The 20,000-nt window shown below is 34.1% G+C and overlaps 1 protein-coding gene across 5 annotated transcripts; it reads left to right on the forward strand.

Annotated features, from left to right (window-relative positions):
• The first annotated feature begins 12,226 nt into the window (after positions 1-12,226).
• Positions 12,227-15,030, forward strand: LOC112273907 (profilin-4). Of its 5 annotated transcripts, none has more exons than XR_002967243.3 (5): positions 12,227-12,419; positions 12,724-12,914; positions 13,594-13,731; positions 13,871-14,525; positions 14,788-15,030. XR_002967243.3 is itself a non-coding variant. In XM_024502960.3 (4 exons), exons 2-4 carry the CDS (start codon positions 12,789-12,791, stop codon positions 14,003-14,005), a joined length of 399 nt encoding a protein of 132 aa, XP_024358728.1. In that variant the 5' UTR covers positions 12,231-12,419; positions 12,724-12,788; the 3' UTR covers positions 14,006-14,602. The 5 variants fall into 5 exon arrangements, 3 of the variants coding, with proteins under 3 accessions (XP_024358728.1, XP_090101928.1, XP_090101929.1); XR_002967244.3 differs by having other exon boundaries at positions 12,231-12,419; positions 14,799-15,030; XM_024502960.3 differs by lacking the exon at positions 14,788-15,030 and having other exon boundaries at positions 12,231-12,419; positions 13,871-14,602.
• Positions 15,031-20,000: the final 4,970 nt, after the last annotated feature.

Here is a 20,000-nt window from a genome sequence, read left to right on the forward strand (position 1 = left end):
ACAAAGTAATCATATTTTGTCACTCATGTTGAATTGTGGTTGTTCCTTGTAATAGGCATTTACATTAATATTTTGTTATTTTTGAGCTTCTTTCAACTACACCTTTATTGTTGTATGTAGCTCTAACAAACAACTTGTCAAACCTTCTATTGCAAGATTATCAATTTTTAAAAAGTTAAAAGTATCAAGTCATGGAAAGTAACTATAATGTATATATATATATATTTATAAAAAAATATACTAAATTATTATATGCAAATCTACTAATGGCAAAAAAATTGTCTCATCATCTTGATAATAATTGATGGTACACCTCAAATACTACTTTAAAACTTGATTCACCAATTTAATTTGTTCATCAATTTGAAGATGAAAAGCCAAAGAAAGCTATATATCCACCTTTAAAATCTTGAAAAGAATTCTTCAAAATCTTAATATAAATTCAATCTCTCTATTTGATATAATATCTTTAAGTAATCTATAATAGCAATAGATATTATAAAGAAAAACTTAGTTATTTCTTCACATGTAATAGATTTTATACATGCTACAAAATGTGCCATCTTAGTAAAATGATCTACTATTACGAATATAGAATTATATAAACTTGAGATTGAAAGATCCCTGATAAAATTCATAGAAACAAAAGACCATGATTGTTTTAGAATAGGTAATGGTTGAAGAATTCCATAAGGTGGATGATAAGGAGTTTTTGATCGTGAAAAAGTATCATATGATTCTACAAAGTCTTTGACTACCTTCCTTATTTGAGACTACTAAAAATCTCTTGATATTAGCTCCAAAGTCTTATTGTATCCAAAACATTTGGCTGCTAAAAAATCATGAAGAGCTTGAAGAACATATAGTCATACTTTGCCTTTTGGAATATATATTTGTCTATAAAAATAGAATAGATTATTTTTTAACTCAAACTTAGAAGTATCATGAGACTTAAAAAAATTATTCTTGATATCATAAATAAGACAATCAAAAGATATATTTGATTAAATTTATTTAATAAAGATTAAATTAGTAATTAATATTAATTTTATTGTTCAAAGATGAGAATGCTTTGGCTTTAAAGGAATTACTCTTTATTAATTAAAAGCTATATCTCTTTCTTTTGATACAAGATAAAAATATTTAGAAAAGATGTTAGATAAACCTTCTTGTTTTTTGGATCAATAAGTGAACTTGAAATCAAATCTTGATAAAAATATAGTCCAACGAGCTTGGCAACAATTCAAAACACGTATCAACGTGAGGTATTTGAGGTTCTTATGATCTATATACATCGTGACTAGACTCAAGGCACCTTTTAATTAATGATGTCATTCTTTAAATGAATCCATGATTTTAAGAAGTTTTTTGTTATGGATTTCATAGTTACTTTTTATTGCTCAAAATTTCTTAGAATAAAAAGCTATTGGATAGATCTAATCATCTACTCTTATTTATGACAAAAAAATACCTATAGCAAAGTTTTATGTGTTTATTTCTATAAAAAATGCCGTGAAAAAATTGACATGATACATAATTGATACAAAAATAAATGTTGTCTTTATGGCTTTAAAAGATGCTTTAATTTTGTTGTCCCATTCAAATTTATCTTTAGATGTCAAACATGTAAGAAGAGTGGCAACTTCAAAAAATTTCTTAATGAAGAACTTGTAATAATTGATAAATTCTAAAAAAATATTATACATCTCTTACTGTTTTTGAAATCTTCTTATCTATGATAGTCTAGACCTTTTTTGGATCTATCATTAGTCTTTTATTAGAAATGATGTATTCTAATAAGTCAACTTGAATAATGTAGAATACATATTTTTTTTTTTTTTTTTTTTTTTTTTTTTTATCTTTGCATATAATCTTACATCTCTAAGTTTTTGTAATACATGCTGAATATAAAATTTATATTTTTTTATATTCTTAAAATAAATTATTTCTATCAAGGACCTAATAAGATGAATATAATTGTCAAAGAAGAGAATGTACTAGAAAATGAGTTTCTCTTACTATGATAGGGATTGTGGAATTAGAATCATGTGCAACACCTAGTAAGGGTCTTGTTTGATTCTCAAATCCTTCATCTTTTTTTATAATAGATATGTATTTAGGACCTAAAAATCATAAAGTCTTTACATTATTAGATTTAAGATCATCAACATATTTTGTAAATGAAAATTTTGTCAAAAAATAAGAAATATTTTTAGTCAAGAAAACTAAATTTGTACATATAGAAGTCATGGATGATTGTTTGTTATCTTCTAGAGATATTATCTATAGGAATAAACTTTTAGATGTAGCAAATAAAGATTATAATATCATAATAATATTTAATATGATAAAATCTTTGTGTAATTTGATTATTTTAAGATTATTATGGTCAAAAAATTATAACCTCAAATATATTGGATTTTTTCATAATCTTAATTTTTTTGGTGATTTAATCCAAAATTCCATTAATTAAGTAAAAATAAGAGTATAGACAAGTTTGTGAAGATCTATAATAGTTAAAAATCTATTCTCACTTTTGTCAAGTATAACATCTATGATTTTTCCTTCTATTTCAAAAAACTTAATAAATCCATAAGTTAAATAAGGAGAGGTTTTTTTATAAATTCTAATATTTAATAATATTTTTTATAAAGAGGGATAATAACATGGTATAGATAAGATATTTATATTGTTGGAACATAAGGATAGATAGTTGGAACCATGTTTGAGAAGTTATAGAAGTTTTTAGAATTAGAGCCAGGTTAGCGAACTAGATAGGATCCATCATGAAATATCATAAAAAGAATTTAGGATGGTTATCTAGATGGGATCCATCATAAAACCTTCCAAAAAGAATTTAAGGCAATTATATAAGTGGGATCCATCATCTAGAAACATTCTAAAAAGTCCAAGGTGGTAGAATAAAGTATAAATAAGATTGGTTAAGGCCTTTTAGGCATCTAGTTATGTATGACTTTGGACCTTCTCTCTTAGTAAAGTTTGATTTTGCATCTTTATATTCAGTTCTATTTTTTTTCTATTTTTGTTTGTATAGTTTTATCTTTTGTATCTTATTCTGTTTAGTTTTGTTCAATTTTATTACAGCCAATTTTGTCCTACTTTGCAATGAGGTTTTATATTGCTGTGGATTAGAAGAGTTTTAGACTCTCAAGATAGATTGGTCTTATTCCATTGGTATCAAAGCAAGTATTAGACTGTTCTTTAATAGTGTACCAATAGCCATCATCTAATTTGAGATCAATTGTTGTAGTCACACTAGATACTATGTTGAGGCTATTACAAATTTTTTTTAAAAAATCAACTAGAAGATGAAAAGACATTATAATAGTAGAGTCCAGCAAGGAAATTACAATATGAGAGATATAGCAAAGCAATTCCAAATGGAGGCTCAAAAACATCACCTCTTGTACTAGATAGCTACTTTGTAACGACAAATAGAAGCCTCAGGGACAAGAGAGTCAACATCTCCTATGTTGAAATTGAATAAGCTTAGTACATACTCTTGGATTTCAAGACAAGAAGATGTATGTCAATGGGTCATCAATATATAACAATACTTTTAACTATCTAGGATAAATACCATTCAAAGAATTATGTATGGAACTAGCTATTTGAGAGATGCAGCAGCCATTTAGTGGCACTATTTCAAAGATGCAATAACCATTTGGTAGTGATATTTCAGAGATGCAGCAACCATTTGAGCTCAAGGTCGATTTTGTGATTGAGAGGAGTTTGGAATGAAGTATAGGAATCAATTTTGGCTCATCAATGCAAAGAAGATAGTACGCAATCAATTGGCAAATCTTACACAATCTAGATTAGTGCAAGTTTATGTCTTCCAATTCAAGTTTCTATATCTCTAAATTGGTAATGTTTTAGAGACAAAGATAGTAGATTGATTTTTACAAGATTTGAAACCTAGAGTCCAATGAGAGATAGAACTAAAGGATCTACAAACATTTGAAAAGTCAATTTAGAATGTAGAGAAAATTAATGCTATAGATTTTAGAAATCATAGAATACGACGTATAGCACAAAGTTCTATGCTACTATCTAATACTATGGCACAACAATCAATGATAATGGAGATTGATGCCCTACAAGGATCATTGACACCACAAAGATGAAAATATTGATGCAAAAGGAATTGGGTTTTTATTGTCGGGAGCCAGGCCATCACATTGGAGGTTGTCTAAAATGTCATAATTCAAGCACCAATAAAATAAGACAAGTTCATATTTTCAAGATTCACTAAGTTGATAATAAGATATAGTAGGAAAATGAGGCTCCTTAATAAAGGCTTTGAGTGCCAATACTAGGAATAGCTATTGTTTCTCAGAAATAAGTAGTATGGCCTTAGATAACTATTATAAGAGCTGATTAGTACATTTAATGGAATTACTGAAAGAACAATCATGTCAAATGCTTGTGGATTGTAGCTCTACAAAAAATTACATCTTGACTAAAATTACCAATCAAGTTAAGATTAAAATTAAAGTAAATAAAGAAGAAAGTATATACCTTATAGATAATTGAGAGAATGTATTAAGTGAAATATGTGAAGAAAAAACCTTGAAGTTGACAAATATTTACATCCTAAGAGAGAAGTTCAAGGTAACAAAACTAAGATATGATGTTATCCTTAGTATGCTATGGCTAAAGGTGAAAAATAAGCAAGTTGATTGGATAGCAAGGATAATTTCTTTCAAAGATGGTGGATGCAAGGTGACTTTTCATACCTTCTTATCAAGTGAGGAAAAAATACAAGCTACAATTAAAGACTTATTTACAGGGATGACCTTTAAGAAGAAGCAAATACAATATAAGCAATTAATGTGTATGGTGGTTTCAAATCTTGTATTAGTGGTGGATAAGATGGCCGAAGGAATAAAACAAGTAAAGCAAGTCATATAGGAATATTAAAATATCTTTCCAATCAAACTACCTAATAGCAAGCTTCTTAATTAATGTACCTCCTTTCAAATAAAAATATTGTTTAGAGCCAAATCATCAATTCAATCAATTTATCGCCTAGCATCAAATGAACTTGAAGAGTTGTGGAAAACATTAAACAAACTCATGGAAAAGGGCTTCATTCAAGAAAGTACATCACTATAGGAAGTACCTATATTCTTTGCACCCAAGAAAGATGGTAGACTTCAACTTTGCATCAACTATCAAGGCGTCAATAAGCAAACTATTATGAGCCTTCAATTATGCTTTAAAATTTAAATTTTTATTATTTTCCTATTTTATGATAATTAAGCATGTTAGATTAGGAATTATATAAGTAAAATTTAATTTTATAGAATTTTTAGGATTACAATCCTTGATGGTATAAATCATAGCATAATTCTTTGAATTAAGTTAATTAGGAGTAAAGTGATAAGAGTTAGAAAATAATAATAGTAATTTAGTTAGTTTTAATAATTTAGAGGTTGTTAGTCATTACTATGAAGGTTAACTAAAAGCCTATGAGTTCACTTATAATCATTGTACATGATTTAGAGTACGTTAGAATTATAATTTTTTAAAAGATTTAATGAAGCTTAGCAATGATAGTTTTGGAATTTCTTCCAAATTCAACAAATTCAAGTGGCATGGTAGATCTTCTAATTAATAGAAGCTTTTTTTATGCAATGGTGGCACTAGATTCACCCCATGGAGTGGAGAAAACAAGATCAGCATTCTTTCTTTCAAAATATAAATAAAGCAATGAAATTTTCATTTTGAAGAATTTTACAAAAATTGCTAAGATCTTTGTAAGTAAAAACTTTTATAAGAATTGCAATTGAGCATAAATTGAGGCATGTGAATAGTCAATTTTTGCATAAAAAGGTATTTTGAATATAATAGTCAAGTTATATTTATCAATAATTTTCTTTCTTAACCACTTACAAGAGCCATCAACCTTAGTAATGAAATTGATTCTTGGATGAATGAAGGATATAGATCTACATTAGTGATCTTAGAAATCAAGGGTGGAGATGTGGCCGCCCTTCTACAAGCTACCACTCAATTGTATAAGAGTGGTTCACAAAACCCTCTCTTTCTCCTCTTTTGGTGAAAGACAAAGCCATAGCAAATTTTGATGGTCTTTTGAATGATTTAATTCCCACAAGCCACGATTTTTTTTTTTTTAATTTTAGTATTAATTTTTATTTTTAATTCAAACTTTAAGATTTTTATTTTTATTATGGATTAATGATAATAATTTTATAAATTATTTTTATCATCAATTATTTAAAGAATAATAATTTAGAAGTTTTAAATATTTATTTATTTATTTATTTTAATTAATTATATCTTTATATTTATATAAAAATTAATAATTAAGGATTATATAAATGATCTTGAACAAACCATTGAGATTTAAGTAAAGATCATACAAATAGCCTTGAAGACCATAGTAATTTTATTATTTTTATTTTTATTTTTTTATTATTTTTATTAATATTAATAAACATTACTTGAAAGGTTTAAATTTAATTGAATTGTTATTACTAAGATTTAAAACAACTTAGCAATCATAAAATTAGGAGTTCTTCTATTCCACCTCTTGAACTTGCAAAGTAGCATCAATTTTATTGAGTGCTGAAATTTGGGCTCACAATTGTTAAAAATACATATTTACTTTCATGTATAGATGATCTTCTTGATCAACTTCAAGGTGCGACCATCTTTAGGAAATTAGATCTTTGAAGTGAATATTAGCAAATAAGTATTGCAAGAGAGGATATAAAAAAGATAATATTTTATACGTACTATAGACATTTCAAATGATTTATTAGACCTTTTGGCTTCATTAATGCTCCAATTTCTTTCATAGGCCATATGAATAAATTATTTTAGGACCTTTTAAAGAAGTATGTAGTTATCTTCACTGATAATAACTTCATATATAATAAAATCCTTTAGGAGAATAAACAACACCTATGAAAAGTGCTATGCTTTCTATAAGATAGTTGCTTCAATTGAAAACAATCAAAATATGAACTTTAAAAGTTGAAAGTCACCTTTTTAGGACATATCGTATCTTCTAAAGGCATGTGCATAGAACACAATTAGATGAAAGTAGTAGAGGATTGGCCAACCTCTAAGGATGCTTATGAAATTTGCTCATTTTTAGGCCTTGCTAGATATTATCACCATTTTATTTAGCAATTTGCACACATTGTTGCTTCATTGAAAGATCTATTAGAGAAGGCTACTCCATTTGAATGGAAATTGGAGCACTAAAGTGCCTTTGACAGATTGAAGGAGGCACTCATTACTACTCTTATATTGCAACCATATGATCCTAACCTTCGTTATATACTTTATATTGATCCTTTTGACTTTACTATTGGAGCGGTCCCTCAACAAGACTTTGGTAGAGGCCTTTCACTTATGGTGTATGAATCACATAGGCTCAAAAGGGCAAAATACAATTACTCTGCATGCGATTGAGAGTAATTAACAATTCTACATGCCACAAAGGTGTGGCGATATTATATATTGGAAAAGCTAATGGTTCTTTGGACTGATCATTGACCTTTGTTACATGATTTGTATTTGAAAAATATGAAATCAAGACATCATCATGGAGAAGAAAAATTATAGCTTTTTGATATCTAGCTTGAGTACAATCAAAGGTAACAACATATTGTATTAGACAGCTTATTGCAGAGACCAAACTTGAAGACTAGATAAAAAGACAAGACAGAAGTCATTACTATTAGTAGTGTTATTTCAAATCTTATTAAAGAGATAGAATAGAAGAAAGCTACGTATTGAAATATTTATTTTAAGATGATTAGCAATCAATTGAAGATAGGCGATACATAATATGAAGATTATAGTCTTAGTGATAGCTTGTTTTATTTCAAAAAGAAAATTTATATACTTGACAATGCTATATTTTAAACATATATACTTTAAGCATGACATCCCAATATTTGGACATCTAGAGCAAGAAAAGACTTTAAACAGATCTGAAGGACATGATTTTTTTTAGGTTTGAATTATAATGTTTGAACTTTTGTGTACTTCTACAAGTCATGTTAATGTAATAAAATATGCAACATAGCATTTTTTGGACTATTGTAGTCAATTCCACTATCTATGACATGTTGGAAGTGGATGACTATGGATCTCATTACATGATTCCCTCAGATGCCTCATAATCATATTGTGGTTGCCATCTTTGTAGATTGACTCTTGAAGCAACTTCACTTGGCCATGATATGCTCGAATATTGATGCCCTAGTGCTTGCATGGGTCTTCTTCAATATTATCTTTCATTGCCATAGATTACATCATATTATCATTTCAGATCAAGATCCATATTTCATCAAAAGTTTTTGGCAAGTCTTGTTTAAGCTACTAGATATTCGATTTGCCATATCTAGAGCCTTCTATCTCCAAATAGACGGACAAATAGTGCATATAAATTAGACCTTGAAAGATATGCTATGGATATTTGTAGTAGTTCATCATAATGATTGAGATGAATATTTAATACTCTTGAAGTTTTCTTATAATGATATTATTCAAGCAAGTATCAATCATTTACTATTTTTTCTTAACACTAGTTAATATTCGATTACTTTAGCAACTCTCTATCGTCTCATTGACACCAACAACTTGACAATGAAGGAGTTTGTATAATGTCTTATAACAACTTTATAAGAGATACAACACCACTTTTTTATTGTACAAAATTGACAAAAGTAATATGCGGATGACCATTTGCAACACAAGACCTTCCAAAAGGGTGGTTAGGTATTATTCTCCAACATCAATTTTTCATTTGCTATAGCAATCCAAATCAATAAACTGACATGTCAGTGGCTTGGATCTTTCTACATTTCTGCAATGATTATTGATGTCGCATACTACCTCGAGCTTCTGCCACATATTCTAGTTTATCTACTCATCTTTGTTTTGTAATTGAAGAAATTTCATACCAACCCAAAACGCTTTTTGGATCAACACCAACTGCCACCACCACCAATTGTAGTTGATAACTGATAAGAATATGAAGTGGACAACATTTTGAAGCATTGCTACCTTTCCTGTGGCAATAGACGTCCATAACTTTAGTACAAAGTTTTTTGGAAAGGTAATGTCATCCATAATGCAACATAAGAACATATACAGAATTTCATCCATTGCTAAGAAACAATTTGGAGATACCATCGGGAGCAAAACAAGGACATTTTATATGAGTGGAGGAAGATTAATTATAATAGGATATAGATAAGATATTTGTATTGTTGACAGATAAGAATAGATAGTTGGAATCATATTTGAAAAGTTATGGAAGTTTCTAGAATTAGGGGTACATTAGTAAACAAAGTAGAATCCACCATAGAACATTCTAAAATATATATATTTATATATATTAAAAAATTTATATTAAAAAATTAAATAGTTTTTTTAAAGGTAGATAATCCACAACCTTCAAAACACAATAATAAAAGTTTAATAATCCACTTGCTTTTAAAACAAGATAAGAACAATGAATTAAAAATCTTTTTAAACTATCAACGTTATAAATCTGGAAGAAAGAAATCTTCAATATACTCTTGTATCATTCAAAAAGATTAGAAAAATCACTTAAAGATGGTAATATATTGAACTGAAATGACTATTGCTAAAGACAAGAAGACTAGAATATCTTGAAACAAGACTAAAGACTAAAAAGCATTGATAAGAGTGAAGAAGGTTTCATACTTACTTTTATATATATTCTCTAACTAAAAGCTAGATAGTAATATTCTACAAGACCTCCAACATGTGTTGACTTTGCTAGATACATGACTTAATTTCTAAGACAAGTTCTCTATATGAGTGCCATATAATAAGCTTATTCCATAAGCTACTAACACGTGTATCACATGGCTAACTTGTTGATCAAGTTTTTAGCCTATTAATTAACTAAAAACAAGTGTAAAATCAACATAGCATTTATGAAGCTTTTAGAAAGCTTTTTTAAAAGATATTATGAAATTAATCTATTTTTTATCTACTTCTATTTAATCATATAGGTAATTATTAGAATAAATATGTATGTTCATGACATTTGCATATATCTATAGAGATCATTTTTTTTAAAAAATAAATAAGATAAAACTTCTTGCTTGAGGTTTTGAATGGCATATGAAAATTTTGGCTAGATTATCATTAATGTGCTCTTTGAATTTAGCCAATTCATTTGGTAATAAGTTATAGATTGGTTCCAATAGTAATTAAGGTCCCTTGTAAATGATAATTGAATAATCATAAAGATGATGCTCTAAAAAATATTTATATTTAAAAAAATATATATCTTAAAAATTATCATATTAGAATAGAATGCCACTTTAAGTCTTTCTGTTAGAAATAATTATGGTATAAATAATAAAAAGTGGAATTTCTTTTAAAACATGCATAAAAGGTCATACATCTACAAATAATAATTTGGTTGTATTAAACTTGTATTTTTTTACTTAATTAATAAATGTCTTAGTTATGTTATGGAAAAAATTAAGACTATAAGAATTTCAATCTATCTAAAGATTATATTTTTTTAGATACAATAAATCTAAAATAATTAGATTAAAAGAGAATAGATAATAATAAATATTTTAAAATTATTATGACTATTTGGTGTTACATCTATAAGAATGGTTTTATAAATAACATCTCTAGACTAAATCAAATATTATCTTCTTTGATAATTAAGCTCTTCATTTTATAGTTGCACTATTTTTTTAAGCAATCTTAAATAGTGTGTTTAGATTCTTAATAATATAAGCACAATCCTTTTTGATAATGTTAAATCTATTTTTGCTTAATGAGGGATTTAAAATATATCACGTCAATTTATATATCTTCTACTTCCAAATACATGTACAAAAAAGATGTTGGTGTTACCATTGAATTATAAAAACTTTGAAGCTTAATTATATGACTTTCAAATCAAAATTCAAAAATTTAATTATTACAATTTATAACAAAGTTAATTCCTTGACTTAATATCTAAAGATAAAATAAGTTCAATATCAATTTTTTTACTTTATATTATAATTTGAAGTCAAATTGGTTGATGAATATAAGATCATTGTACTTGATATCAATTTCAAGTTGATAAAACTTGTAAAGTATATATTCTTATTAATTGAATTTTTTGATGTATAATTCAAATCTTGTTAGTTGCAATATAAAATTATATAATACCTTTCATACATAAATCAAAATTTTGTCAAAAAAGCCTCTAAATTATCCAATATTTAATCATATTATTCAAAAAAAGATGAAAAACATGATAAAATAAAACCTAAAAGTAGTGTACTAATAAAGATGTTTTGAAAATTGGAATTAAAAAACTTTGAAGTTGAAGCTTAATCACTAATTGTACTTAATTGATAAACCATCAGAATTTTAATCTTTTATTATCAAACTTCTCTAAAAAGACAATTATTAGTTCTTTGATGCTTGAATGGTGTTCTATCAATAGAAAAAATAACATAATTTGGTGTAGATGTTGAAGCAACTTTAATTATTTCTACATCTTCACTTCTTATTAATCTTATTACTTCTTGTGGAAGTACATTGAGTTGATGCATTGCAAACATTGAGTTGCTCTTGCATTTATATTGTTGCATTTTTTTTACTTTAAGAAGGTTTTTTATAATAATAGAATAGAAAAAAAAAATGTCAAATATCATTTAAGACAAGTAGAAGATGAAATCTAATATCAAAAGAAATTTTAAGAAGAATATAACTTTAAAAAAGAGTAAACTATAATTTCTTACATTTTTATAACTTATCAAGTAAAAGAGGTAATCCATTCTTAATATATGACTAATTTCTACCTCAAGTGGTTGATATCTGTGACACGTGGCCAACTTCTCAACCAAGATTTTAACATATCAATAACCCACAAATGCATTTAAAGTCAAATCTGCATTTATGAAATTTCTAAGAAGATTCTCCATAAGATAATTTATCTACTTTAGTTTATAACTACCTACCTCCTCATATTTAGATAACAATTATTGTCGGTTATGACTGTGAATGACTTGTGTGTGTAATAGATGATAAATTACAAGCCTATTTTGAAATAATATTATCTATACAATAATATTTTTTAATTAGGCCTGGTCGAGCCCGGGGGGAGGGCATGTGCTCGCTTAGCAGATTCATGTTGTGTCTGCCCCTTCCGTCGCCGCCATTTTCGCATCCGATTGTCCTTTCCGCCTTCGGCACCCTCTTCTTATGTTTGCTTTGCGTCTCCGGGAGCGTGAGTGCAGTGTGCTGCTGATCCCGGAGTCTGCTCTCTCTCGTCTTCGCTGTCGTTGATGGCGGCCGTGGTGTGCCGGTAGTGCCTGTATCTGCGACGTGGCTGGTGGTCGTTTGGTTTGGCTGCGGAGGTTGGTGTTGTTTGCTGGTTTTGCTGGTTGGATCAGAAGTGTGGCAATTGGGGGTGGACAGGATTGTTTGGTGGGGTCGGTTTTGGATTGCAGGCGGGGTCGGGAGGAGGTGGATTGCCTGGGCGTTTGTTTGTGTTTGTATGGCGCATTGCGTGGGCGGGGAGGAGGTAGTGCATGAAATTTGAAATGGTGGGGCGATAGTGTGAGAGGTGGCTTGGGAGTTGTCGACGATCGGGTGGTGAAGGCGACGCGAAGTGTGGCGTTGCGTGTGGTAACCCGAGAGAGGGACTGTTTTGGTGCGCAGGGCTGTTGCAGTGGTAGAGTGAGTGTGGTGGGGAGGTGGTGCAGCGGCAGGCGAGGGCAGCAGCCATGTCGTGGCAGTCGTACGTCGATGACCACTTGATGTACCCGCTTCCGACGGGGCATAGTCTGGTGGCCGCCGCCATCATCGGGCACGATGGAAGTGTTTGGGCGCAGAGCGAGATGTTTCCGCAGGTGAGACCTTTTGGAGGAAGAGGTGGTGCGATTTGTGGCTGGTGTGGGGATGGCACAATTGAGAGGGACTGAGAGTGGAGAGGTGTTGTCCGCGTGGCAATGATGTGTTGCGGGGATGCGTGGACCCGAATTGGCGCAGTTGAATGGTGTTGGGGAGTGGATGCGATCAGTGGGATGGATTTGCGATCGTTGAGATGCGTGGGTCGGTGGATGGGTTGTCGGTAGGGGTTGGAGAGAGGGGGAGGGGTGAGTTGTATAGTCGTGGCAGCAGGCGGAGGTGTTGGTGCAGTGGAGGGCGGAGTGATTTGATGCAGGAATAGTAGGAGTTGGCGTGGATGGATGTTGCGGATCCGTAGGAAGGTGGAGTGAAGAGGAGGAAGGTTTAGGTGTGCGGAACGAGTAGGATTGTGAGAATGAGGTGTTCCAGCACTGTGGGTTGATGGATTGGGTGTTGGGGAAGGAATGAAGGGATGTGGTGAAATTGAGATGGTCGGGGAAGCGTGGGATGGCAGGCGCATTGTGAAGCTGGAGTCCGTTGTGGCAGGGAATGGGGAGTAGCCAGGAGTTGATGTGAATGTGGTGAGCGGCGGTGCGGTTTGGGATGTGTGTTGTGGTGGGGAGGTGGGATGGCGAGCGAGGTGAGTGCGGAGTGTGTGATGGTTGGGGAATGATGTGGCAGTTGAGCTCAACGGAGGTGGAAAAGCTTCTGGATGGTTTCGAGGACGGGAGCTTGCTGGCCGAGAACGGGCTGTTTTTGGGAAGCGCCAAGTACATGGTTCTGCAGGGTGAAGCTGGCGTTGTGATCCGGGGGAAGAAGGTACGGTTGGGAGTGACAGTGGATGGTGTTCGGGTGGGAGATGAGAGTGATGGGGAGAGTGGATTGCGGGGTGTGATGAGGGCGGCGGGTGTTGGTTGAGGTGGTAGCGAATGAGGAAGTGGGTGTGGTGTTGGTACAGGGTGCAGGAGGGTGCACAGTGAAGAAGACGAACAGCGCGTTTGTGATCGGGCTGTACGACTATCCAGTGACGCCGGGCGAATGCAACATGGTGGTGGAGAGGCTGGGGGATTATCTGTGCGATCAGGGGCTTTGAAGACGAATGGAGCAGCGTTGATGCGGGAGAAGCTGGGTGGGAGCAGGAGCTGGAGCGGTTGAAGTATTATAACGGTTTGGAGCGTATAGTAATGTGCATTGGAACGGTGGGATAGCGGTGTGCGTGAAGTCCCGCCGATGCGTTGGGTGGGCGGGAAGTGAGTGGTAGATATTTGAGTTGTCGACCGTGTTTAGAGTGTGAAGACTTGAGGATGATAGAGAGAGAGATGGGCGATGGAGCTGCGGCGGAAGGTTGGGGCGAAGATGAAAGGGAAGTTGTGCAGCATGGAGTTGGATGTGGTCCTTGAGCAGCGGGTAGTCTCTGCGGAGGGTGGGTAATTTCCGTGTCGATGGAGCGAGGATGTGGCGGGTGTTGCCACGTGGGTGGTGTCGGGAGTGCCGGTCCGGTGGAGGACATTTTTCGTAATCGCAGTCGCCATGGTTGATTTGGTCCGGGAGCAAGTACGTGATGGTGCCGAAACTGTTAAGAAAGTGATCAACCATGTAGGAGCAGCTACATGGTAATCTGGGGCACTCATTGTGGAAACTCAGCTTGGGCACTGCCAATGCAATGAAGTTTTGTTCTGGTTGTTTTGTATTTTTGTACTTGTTTTGTATGGTGTTTTGGAAGCAAACCAATGGACATAGGTCATTGTGTTCTTTTCTGGATGGGGGCTCCTGTTTGGTTTTTTTGGTGCTGTTGGCTAGTCAGCTGCAACGGAACTTCCCGTCTCCGTGTATTTTCCAATTACTGACACTCTGGTTTTCGAATGGGAAACGTAGGAGGATTTCAGGTGCATGCAAATAGGAGGGATGGAGGTTGACGGGTTTTTGATGCTCGAGTTCGCTCTCCCAGTTGGCAAATCAGTAAGCGCTTATGAATTTTTGGGTTTATTGAGCGGAATCTCAGTCTCGATGATTTCAGTGCAGGCTGATTTTTACAGTTCACTGTCCATGAGCTACAGTTTTGTGTCCAATCGTGACGATTAATTATTCCACACTATTGCCAGTGTTGGTTTTTATCTACTTTATGTTTATTTGGCTTATAGTGAATGTTGAATGATGGGGAAGAGTTGACAAATAGTATATTGCAAGCAAGTTCTTTTATGTGTTGATAATTTCACTGTAGTTTTTTTTATTAACATATGCCTGATGCAAGTGTCATAGTCTACATTTATATCTGATTTTAGCCACTTAGTGTATATCAGGTTTTAGGCTTTAGATTTTTAGTTCCTTTAAATGACAATGTTGAGCGGTGGATCACATGTTTTCATTTAAAATGTGGAGGTGGTGGAATTCCAAAGATTGTACAAAATTGTTAAGAATAATTAAAAACAACTAATGCTCTTTATGCAACTTTCTTTGCAATTTGTAAGAATACATCTTTGATATTGAATTTGAAAAGAATTCTTAATTTGAAATGTTGTGGAGATTCTTTTTAAGATTTGAGAAAAGAAGATATTAGAAAAAATAAAATAAAGCTTTGTAATTGTGTCACGGACACAGAAATATAGACTCGAGATTTAACAAGAAGTTTAAAAAGAACCGGCAAGAACTACATTAATCAAATGAATATAAGAACAACACCAAAGAAATGAGTTAGAGCTCCAGGAAATGTGTTGTCGAGACTGAAGAACTCTTCAGCCTCGATTCCAATATATACTCCTATTTAGGAAGCTTCTCAAGCAACTTCTACTAACTAGGAAGCTTCTAGAAGATTCCAGAGACTTGCTTCTAGAAGGTTCTAGAAACTTATCTCTAGAAGGTTCTAAGGACTATGTCCCTAACATCTTCTACCAACTAAGAAGCTTCTAGAAGGTTCCAGAGACTTGCTTCTAGAAGGTTCTAGAAACTTGTCTCTAGAAGGTTCTAAGGACTATATCCCTAACATCACCCCCTCCTTTAGCTTCGAGGTCTCTGAGAAGTAATGTTGTTGTTAATCAGTACTAACGCAAGAAAATGAAGATCTATCGCGTAACGTCTGCTATGAACTCCAACTATTATTCATGAGGCAAGTGGTTCATCGGCCCTTGAAGCCAACGGTAGTGGCCCACTCCTTCAACTTCTGACTAAGCATGAACTTCAGTGTCTTCATTGTGAAATTGTCTTGCAAATACGCCTTCTGGCTGACCATCGTAAGCAAGCTTGGACTCAAATACAATCAGCAATGATCGGTTACTCGGTATCCTCCGTCGTCGTCGTGGTGTAGGCGGTTTTTCATCTCGGGGTCGCCTTCGTGAGCTAGTCGGTTGAGATAATCTGACTAGCATAGTATCTATCTCTTGGCTATCCATATCAGAAGACCAAACTATGACTATTGAAAAAATTCTATTTTATCTTGGAGAAAATAACTACATCAACTACGAATTTTGGTGGTGCTCTCCCCCTTTCTTTTATTCTTGGGCGAGCAAGCTTCAGAAGGAAGCAATCGTCAAACCGGCTTAGGTTTATGACGATGTTTTTGATGAAACTCTTGTACCTTTTGCAACGCATTGGCAAGATTTTTAGCTGGCTCCCACGTTCGCTCATTAATGTCGTAGCCGCACTAATGAACAAGATACTCCAACTTACCCCACCTTCGCCGTGAATCCAACACCTTTTCAATCTCATATTCCTCGTGGTTCTCGATCTCAATACTAGGTGGTAGACATTGCACTCTTCGAGGAAAAGACGACTCTCGATAAGGCTCCAACAGAGAAACATGAAAGACTAGATGTACCTTTATAGAAGCCGGTAATTCCAGACGGTACGCCACTGGATTGATTTGCTTCTGGATGATAAATTGTCCCAATCTTCGATAGTCCAACTTATCACATGGTCGCTTGGTTTTGATATTCTGTCGAAGAAACCATGCTTTATCTCCAATTTTGAAAGTAGGTGCTTGATTTCGAAATCTATCTACAAACGCCTTGTAGGATTCTTGAGCGGATTGTAATTGAAGCTTCAACGTATTTTGAAGCTGTGATAGTTGTTTTGTAAATCTTTCAGCTGCTGAATTGTTATTTGTTGACGGACTCAATAAATCAAGCTTCGGATGATACCCAAAGTTGGAAAAGAATGGTGTATATTGAGTCGACGCATGGAAGATGTTGTTATATGTAAACTCGACTAGCGACAGATATGTGATCCATTCGTCTTATTGATAGTTGATGCTGCATCGTAAGTATTGTTTCAAGACTTGGTTCACCCGTTCCGTTTGGCCATTAGTTTGAGGATGAAAAGCCGAAGAAAGCTTGATATCCACCTTCAGTATCTCAAAGAGAGATCTCCAAAACTTTGATACGAACTGGGTTCCTTGATCTGATACGATATCATCTGGTAGTCCATGATATCGATACACATTATCGAGAAAAAGCCTTATTGTGACTTCATTGGACGATGTCTTCTTGCAAGGGACAAAGTGCACCATCTTTGTAAGCCGATCTACTATAACAAAGATGCTGTCAAATGAGTTTGATGATGGCAGGTCCGTGATGAAGTCCATGGAAATTGAAGACCATGGTCGATGTGGAATCGGCAATGGCTGTAGGAGTCCATAAGGGCGATGTCGAGGATTCTTGGATCTTGAACAGATGTCGCAGGAGAGGACAAAATCTTTCACATCCTTCCACATTTGGCGCCACCAAAAATCTCGAGAAATAAGCTCCAAGGTCTTGTTGAATCCAAAATGTCCTGCAGTTGGAAAATCGTGGCGAGATTGAAGAACTCAGAGTCGTGCTGGTCCTTTTGGAATATATAACCGCTCTTCAAAGTATAAAAGATCTCCCTCCACCTTGAACTTGTCGTCATTGGTACGCTGCTTAATATCAATGGCTACTGAATCTTCAATGGTCACGACACGTACATGATTCAGGAAGTCAGCATCAATTGGCACAATAGTAGTGCAAAGTCAAAATTTTTCTGGCTTTAACAACGTCATACATTGTTGATCAAACGCTGCTTCTCCATCCTTTGGTACAAGATACGATCTCCTCGATAAGGCATTAGATAATCCTTGCTGCTTTCTAGGTTGATAAGTGATAACAAAATCGAACCTAGATAGCAACATACTCTATCGAGCTTGACGTCGATTTAGAACTCGAGCCGACATGAAATACTCCAAATTCTTGTGATCTGTGTATATGGTCACTGGGTGTGTAGCTCTTTCAAGAAAGTGACGCCATTCTCGAAAAGAATCCACTATAGCAAGAAGTTTCTTATTGTGGATCTCATAATTGATTTCAGCACCAGAGAACTTTCGAGAATAGAATGCAATTGGATGGAGCTTCTTATCTTTTCCCATTTGTGAAAGTACAGCTCCCAAAGCAAAATCCGAAGCATCAATTTCTAAATAAAAGGCCTTTGTAAAGTATAGATGTATCAAGATTGGAGCCGTAGTAAATGCGGTCTTCAGGACTTGAAACGCCTTCTCCGCTAGAGGTCCCAATTCCAGCTTATCCTTGCATGTCAACCGAGTGAGAGGAATAGCAACTTGAGAGTAATTCTTGATGAAGATCCGATAGAAGATGGCAAAACTAAGAAAGCATTGTACGTCTCTAACCGTCTTCGGAACCTCCCAGGACATGATTGCTTCCACCTTCTTGGGGTCCATCTTCAAGCCTTCAGTAGTCGCAATGAACCCCAAAAACTCCATCTCTATTTAGTGAAATAAACACTTCTCCAAATTGGCCTATAGTCCTCGCTCGTGTAGTTTCTCCAAGATCAAATGAACATGCTTTTCATGCTCTTCTTCGTTTTTGGAGAATATCAAAATATCATCCAAATAGATGACAACAAAATCATCAAGGTGCTCTCGAAAAATGTCATTCATCATATGTTGAAAGACTGTTGGAGCATTGGTAAGACCAAAGGGCATGACATTATACTCAAAATGGCCATACCTTGTACGGAACGCTGTCTTCCACTCATCTCCTTCCTTGATTCGTACGAGGTTGTAAGCTCCCCTTAGATCAATTTTTGTAAAGATCCTTGCACATCCAAGTTGTTCTAAGAGACCAAAAATCAAGGGTTACGGATAACAATTCTTCTTTGTTACCTTGTTGAAGCCTCGATAGTCTACGCACATCCGCAACGAGCCATCTTTCTTCTTCACAAATTAGATGGATGCTCCAGTTGATAATTTTGAATGACGGATGAAGTTCTTGGCTAGATTCTCGTCAATGTACTTTCGCAACTCCGTCGACTCCATCTGCGATAGATTGTAAATTGGGCCAAAAGGCGGTTGTGCTCCTTCCTGCAAGTCTATGGCACAACCATATGATCGGTGTTCCGGTAGCATGTCAGCATTCTTCTTTTGAAACATGTCTTTAAAATCCTTATATTGCTCAAGTATACTTGTTGTCGAGATCTTCTTCCCGATAGTTGGAGCCGCATAAATGATAAACAGTGTGCCTTCCTTGGATGATCTTATAAACGCTCTTGCTCCAATGAATAAAGATTTTTCTATTCGGGATTTTCTACTAGGCTTGCTCTTGGGTGGTTTTGTGAGAAAGGTCATCTTCTGCAACCTCCAATCTATGGATGGGTTATGCTTTTTCAATCAGGAAAGACCAAGAATAACATGATTTGATGGGATTCTAATAATATTGAAAATAATATGACTACTATGGCCCTTAAACGTCACTTCTATAGGTTCTGATTCATAGGTGATACTACCAGACAATAAAGGTCGTCCATCTATGACCTCAACATGAACAGGTTTGGATTTTTGTACTAAAAGGATCTTATGATGCTTCGGAAATTCTTCGTCTAAGAAACAAGTAGATGCTCCTAAATCTAATAATACTAAGGTTCTCAGTTTCTGAGGGCCAATAAGCAAAGGGATTGTAAAACAAAGGGCAGGTTGAGCGGAAAGAAAGGAACCTGGTTGTTGTTGTGATGTTTCATTGCCCAGCCGCATGGTTCCTATTGTGGCTGGGCATCCTCATTTTCTTGAATAAACGTACCCCTAGTCCTAACAATACGTCGATTTTGCTTCTTGGGGTAGTTTCCAACTT

Source organism: Physcomitrium patens, chromosome 21 (genome assembly GCF_059467195.1).
Source record: "Physcomitrium patens ecotype Gransden chromosome 21, ASM5946719v1, whole genome shotgun sequence".
In the NCBI taxonomy this organism is placed as follows: Eukaryota; Viridiplantae; Streptophyta; class Bryopsida; order Funariales; family Funariaceae; genus Physcomitrium; species Physcomitrium patens.

Bases quoted from the DNA above. Each gene is read 5' to 3' on its own strand.
- LOC112273907 (XM_024502960.3), top strand. From the start codon at position 12,789: ATGTCGTGGCAGTCGTACGTCGATGACCACTTGATGTACCCGCTTCCG. The intron at 12,915-13,593 runs GTGAGACCTTTT...ATGATGTGGCAG, and splicing joins AGAGCGAGATGTTTCCGCAG to TTGAGCTCAACGGAGGTGGA. The intron at 13,732-13,870 runs GTACGGTTGGGA...GTGTTGGTACAG, and splicing joins TTGTGATCCGGGGGAAGAAG to GGTGCAGGAGGGTGCACAGT.